Genomic DNA, 6733 nt, shown 5'->3' with positions numbered 1-6733 from the left:
GTCAGTGTCCGTCAAAGACCCAGAGAGAAGACAGAGAGAAGGGCATTTAAATTTTAAACAACTCACCTGCCACTTTATTAGGTACATTTGTTCAATTGTTTGGTAACATATATGTGCAATCATCCAGTCACATAGAACCAACTCAATGCATTTTAGGCATACAGTTCAAACCAGACATCTGAACGGGGAGGAAAGGTAATATAAGTCACTGTAAATGCAGCTGATAGGCGGGCCTGATGTATTTCAGAGACTGTTGAGCTATTGAGATTTTGCCATGCAGCCTTCTTTTGGAGAATGGTCTCCAAAAGAGCAGCAGTTCTCTTATCAAAAAGCCTTAATGATAACTGAGATGAGAGGGCGTCAGCAATTAAAATGATTACATCTTAAACAACCAAGGTATGCAGAGGAGCATCTCTGAGTGCACAACACACTGAGTCCTGAAGCAGATGGGCTACAGCATCAGAAGATCGCAGTTCAGTCAGCTAGAAACATTAAACTGAAGCTATAATTCACCCAGGCTCACAAAAACTGGACGGCAGAAGATTACAAAAAATGTTCTCTGGTCTACTGAGACTCAGTTTCTGCTGCAAGATTGAGAGGCTTATACTGATGGCTCATTTAAACACCACAGCCTACCTGAGCATTGTTTCTGACCATCTATCCCCTTATCACCACAGTGAACTCATCTTCTGATGGCTGCTTTTAGCAGGATAACACATCGTGTCACAAAGGTCAAATCATCTTAAGCTGCTTTCTTGAACACTACAGAACATGGCCTCATAACAGTCACTGGAAGCATCTGTGGGCGTGGGAGATTCTTATAATTTCAGAATAAAATATTGGTACAAATATCTACAAAACAGCTGGTTGAGTTCTGCTCGGAGTTGACAACATCCAAATAAGTGATTCAGGCAGCTGTCATGATTTGGAGCTATCAAAATAAAACTGAATTAAACTGAACTGAATAGATGTGCTGGATGAATCTCGTCCACTGCCACGAAGGTCAGAAACATTTTGTCCTAAAATGCTCTTGTTTCATTTGTAATTGCACAAATAACCAGCAGAGGGGGAAATCCTCCAGCCTGATGCTTTTATACAGAAATCTAAACAACAGATGAAATTATACTGCCAAAATGTGTTAATGCAACACTGAATCACTAATTGTGAACAGCAAGATAAAATTACACTCCTTAAAGGGATCATTTCCATAAAGTGGCAGAGAAAAAAAATAACAGGTAAACAACAGGTAGTTTCACAATCATTCGAAAACTAATCTTAATGTAACTGCCCTTCATGAAACTGACCATGAAGCCTGACCTGTTTAACACCTTATTTACTGTAGACTACATGTGACCTTCATTACGTGCAGGTAAAAACCCCCCAATAAAAAACAGCGAGGCTGGCTAAAATATGGAGGAAACAGTGTTTATTGCCCAGCAGCATTTATTTCAAACACAACCGCATAAAGCCGAATAACTGTAGGCTAGAGGTGATCGCAACAGTCAGCGCAAACAGAAAGATTACACTCTTCTTCACATTTAAAACAAGAACACATTTGCAGTAAAGACTCGGTAGAGTATTAAAAAAAGAAAGAAAGAAAGAGAAATACACAAGTGTGCAGGTTACAGATAATAAACACTGATTAATTCCTCATGTGAACCCAGCAGCGGGCGACATTCGAGTTTGTCAGCAACATGCAAATTGTTCCCTACAGAAATCCACAGCATGTAGGCTATAAGTGTAGATCAGATCTCATGTATCAAATATGGGTGTGGTTGGCGTTTTCCCTTCTTCTTTTTACAACCAAATCCCTCATATTTTAAGAATATCAGAATCATAAATGTGTATATTATCGTAGAAACACTGTCTGTCTGTTTGGTCCAGCTGACGACTGCATATAAGCAGTCAGTAAACACGTATACGCGACTCTTTCTCCCATTAGGAAAGCCCATGGCATCATTTCATTGAAAATACTGGCAGTTTAAAGCTGCCTTGTTCAATAGTAAACATACATAGAATTAGTTATGTAGAATATATTAGAGGCAAATGCCCTTCATTTCGGCACCAAAATAAATACACCAATTTGACTTAAAAATCAAATACATCATATTGATTTGTTCTATCCGCCAAGTGGGGGCGAGTTTGAACAAATGGTCGAGGAACGCAAACACAGTTTGACTTGCTGCTGGCTGGTATCCGCGCTGAGGTCCATGTGTTGATGTATTTTGTGCCAGGTGTGTTTTACGTTTGATCAATCATAAAAGTTCAGTTTTCTTTTCGATTTTTTTTTTTGTTAAACAGACGAACATGAATGTACAGTTTTGGCCAACGTGGCCTGGCATTCATCCCCTGCGCGTAACAGCACACATCTGGGCTACGAGACACACGGAAACCCCAACATTAACAAAGTCCAAGGAGCTTATAAGCTGGTCAGTGGCCCAACAGCAGGTTAGTCCCTCCGACTAGTGCACTTGAACCTCGTGTGGCAGCAGCTGGCAACCGCTGTTCACATGGGTGAGCACCTTCTGCTTCAGCTGGGCCACTTGCTCCCTCAGCAGGCTAGCTGTCGAGGCCAGGTCGGTGTTTTGGGTTTTCAGCGATTTGACCTTGTCCTCCAGCCTGGAGATGCGCTCCAGTTTGCGCCTCCGACACTTGGAGGCTGCGATTCGGTTCCTGAGCCTCTTCCTCTCGGCTTTGATGCGCTCCTGAGAGTCCATGTCGATCGGAGACAGCGGCGGGCTCTCTCCGAAGCTCTGAACGTCGGGGACCGTCTGAGGCTCCTCCTTCAGCGGCTGGACCCGAGACAGCTCTGGCTGCGGCGGGGCTGCCCCTAAATGATGTGACGGAGGAGGCGGGAAAGGGACCGTGTCCGTGGTGTAGTTGACAGTGGTTCCCAGCGGCCCACTGCCGTAACTGTTCAGGTTCGTGTACACCGGTAGATCCGGCTGCACGGTGACTGGGGCGATGTTAGCCCCGAGATCCAGGGTGCTGCTGGGCGGCGCGCCTCCGTTCAGCTGGTTCTGCTTGTGTAAATCCTCCAGCGCCTTCACGAAGCCCTCGGCGAACTCCTGCTCGTCCGTCACCGTCTTCGGGTAGAGGAACTGGGAGCTGGTCGGAGTCGTGGTGACCATTCCGTTGGACTGGATGATTAGCCTTTCCAGCTCTGGAGAGGCCAGCTTGAGCAGCCCAAGGTCCGGGGAGCTAAGGATGCTCTCAGCGTCGCGGAGGTGCGGTTTCAGGTCTGCGTCGTCCGCCAAGCTCAAGTTAATATCCTTCTTCATCATTATTTCCGTGGGTACAATGACAAGTGGCGCTGCTCGACACTCCCTCAGAACTGTGTCCTGCCCATAACCTCACAGAGACGAACCGCGCCGGGAATGATCTGCTCTTAAAATGAATACAACACTTGCAACACTTGTGTGAACACCCCGTGTCGCTCTTCTCCTCTCCTACAGGATCTGAATACACGCCCGCGCGCACCGCCCCGAGCTTTTCTAGCCTGGCACGTTCCATTATGTCACGCCGGAGCGCGCGTATTGGGTAGAAATTACGTTTTCCAGTCTTATATTTGAATAAAAGGACGGGCCGAGCAGAGGATGCAGACAGAGGTCTCACTCAGCGTTGGTTTCAATAGTTTCTCTCCCACCCTGGTTATTTAGTCTCCACTTTGATTTATGAGTCATCCAGTTTAAATCGAGCATTACGCACACCTAAAAGCAGATCACTAACAAAAGTGGCTCAGAAATGTGTGCCGTGGACAGACTGAGTCACCCTGTTAAAAGTGAAGTAGTTTGTAATTACAGTTAGATCGATAAGATAAAGGCACACTCTTTTATAGTTGTGCACTTGTCCACCACCACAGTGGATTATTAAATCAAATGATCAATATAAGACTGAAGAGCAGACTTTCAGCTCTAACTTGAGGGATTAAAAAATCTTACTTTAACTGCATTTTATAGCTTTTTGTTGATTGTAATTTTAGATATGACGACCAAAGTCAGAAAAGTCTGGATGAGGCTTAAAAACAAATAAACTAACAAACTATTTGGTTTATTATTGTCAAAAAGGAATGCACTGACCAACCTGGCTTTATATATATGTGTGTGTGTGTGTGTGTGTGTGTGTGTGTGTGTGTGTGTGTGTGTATATGTATATATATAAATAAACCAGCGGTTGTAACGAACAGGAAGGCCAGATCAAACCAAACTTTTTAGACAAAGAGCCTGCACAGTTCTATAAACATGGCAGATGAAACCAGAGTTAAGTTGGACAAAAATGATGGGAAGAGAAAAGAAACAGCTCATGATCAGGGGAGTAACACATTATCTGTCAAACACTGTGGACATAGTATTAAGGATATCAAATGGTTAATGCCTCAAAGCATACTGCAAGAGCAACCCAAGAGTTGCTCAAGGAAAAGAAATGAGATATTCTTCGATGGCCAAGTCAGTCACCTGATCACAACCCAACATGCTTTTCAGTTATTAAATACAAAACTGAAAGTACAAAAACCCACAACCAATCAGCAAAAAAGTGGCTGCAATGAAGGCCTGACAGAGCACCTCAAGGGAGGACAGAATTTTTATCCAAGCACTGAAAACAATCCTTATATTTAAAATCATGTTAAGTTGTTGAATGAATGGTGAGCCTGTGATAACGAGGGACCTGTGTGTAAAAATGGCTTTAATTCCAAAACAGTATTTTTTTTGTAAAACTTCTCAAACAGCTGAAAGTCTACAAACTGTAAACGTTGATTGATTTGTCTTTTTTTGTTGTTTTCTGTTTTTTAACTCAGTCTTCAAGAGAAACAGTAGAATATGTTAAGCCTTATATAATATTCCAGATTTTCTGTATGCTGTTAAACATGTAGTGCTTTTACTCTCATTCTACCACAAACTCCAGTCACAGCGAGGGACAAAGTCAACTTATGTGATTAAACATGTGAACCATGAGTTTGTTGGGGTTTTACAGAAACCCTGCTGTCCACAAGTGATCATGCCACATTATTTTTTAACACTTGGATTAAATGTTATTGCAATTGTTGCTGTTTATTGCTGTAGAAAGGAAGCTGGACAGGCCTTTAAACCACTCACTGAGAAAAGGGGTTTAGTGGGTTTTCCCAAAACACAGCAACAGTGGCAATAACAGAGTGCACGTCATTCCTCTTGCATGTGAAACGAAGTCAACAAAAACACAACATGTACCATGGTAAATAACAAATATTGTAACTTGACGATAGCTGCACTTCAAGCTTAATATGATTTAAACTTTAATCAAATGTAAAACAAACCCAGTAATGATTAAAGATCGTGTTGTACCAGGTTCATTTTCTATCAAATATATTTTTAAAAAATGATAACAGCAACACTGCACATTAAAATGGAAATGTCCCTTTGCACAATTCTGGATACGAGTTGTGGTGACCCATTGGTGAATCTGTGTGCTCAGACTTAATACTTTTCTCAGAAAAGAGCGTTCACTTCTGTTTTGTGCTCTCAGTCAGCGATTTTAGGACATATCAATTAGGGGAAGTTGAATCTGAAACTGGTTCAATTTCAACATTTCCTCTGGTCAGTGAACAGTTTCCCGCTTTTGGTTTTGGTCTCGCATTTTGTTCATTTCTTCTCTACTTTGGAGTTTCCATTTTCTGACACACATTCCCCAATTTTCTTTTTTTTTCATTTGTAAAGATATTTTTAAAGTCAGACAGTTTTTAAACATCTCCATAAAATCAATGTTGTATACAGCAACAACACTTCAAACAACAGTCCTGCCACTTCAACAGCAACTGAAAACGACGCAATAAATTAGTTTGAGTAATCATGGCTTGAAGAAGCCTGTATTGTTTGCCCTCCTTTTCATGTGGTAGATGTGATTATTTCTGCTTTGTACATAAAAACACGGAGGGGCGACTGAACCGACCATGATTTAGTCAGCTGATGAAGAAACCCTGGTTTCACTCATCGGCAGTTGTCTGGCTTTTAAAGGGTTACAGAAAGTGGGTATGTGCGTCACCGGTAGGCCCCATCCATCACTGCAACGCTCTGTGCGGGTGGATCACATGATGGACTCTGTGATGTCAGATCTCTTAACTTGGCGGAAATGGAGGTGGGGGGGAGTAAACCAACAGAGGAGAGATATTTTTGTGTATGAAAGAAGTGAGTGGGGGTGTTGAGACTGGAGGCTCTAGCTGGGAAAGGATGTACCTCTCTCTCTCTAGCTTGCTCTCTCTTTCACACACACACACACACACACACACACACACACACACACACACACACACACACACACACACACACACACACACACACACACACACACTTGTTTTCATATCTTAGTGAGGACAAAAATGAATGCCTAACCCTCACTCTCAGCCTAGGAGTAACCCTGACAATAAAACCACATTTTGAGTCTCAAAAATGCCTTCAAACCCATGGGGATGGGCATCAGTGTGTTTAGCTATTCTCTGGTGAACAATGGGCTTGGACGTCAGTTCCTTAATCATTAATATGCAAATCCTCATGACCATAAATCAACAACCCCTGATCAAAGCTCACTGATCAAAAACCACTGATCAATGGCCATGAGTACCATTCACAGAGAGTTGGGGAATGGCTGCAATCACAGGATTGTAAGATGGTGAAAGATGTACCCTTAGGCCCCCTCCTCAATTCAGAGATGGTCTTTCCCTTTTCATGTAAATGGCCTCCTTGATTCCCTGCTCAAACCGGCA

The 6733-nt window shown here is 42.7% G+C and overlaps 1 protein-coding gene across 1 annotated transcript; it reads right to left on the bottom strand.

Annotated features, from left to right (window-relative positions):
- Positions 1-1409: 1409 nt before the first annotated feature.
- On the bottom strand, positions 1410-3473 carry LOC147313515 (transcription factor JunD-like). Its single transcript, XM_086263119.1, has one exon. It carries the CDS (start codon positions 3282-3284, stop codon positions 2463-2465), a length of 822 nt encoding a protein of 273 aa, XP_086119245.1. The 5' UTR covers positions 3285-3473; the 3' UTR covers positions 1410-2462.
- Positions 3474-6733: the final 3260 nt, after the last annotated feature.

This window comes from Aulonocara sp. 'chitande type north' Nkhata Bay, linkage group LG15 (genome assembly GCF_057382095.1).
Source record: "Aulonocara sp. 'chitande type north' Nkhata Bay isolate Kocher_YH1m ecotype deep benthic linkage group LG15, A_spYH_male_GT1.1, whole genome shotgun sequence".
Lineage (NCBI taxonomy): Eukaryota > Metazoa > Chordata > Actinopteri > Cichliformes > Cichlidae > Aulonocara > Aulonocara sp. 'chitande type north' Nkhata Bay.
This window is presented reverse-complemented; position numbering and strand designations above follow the sequence as displayed.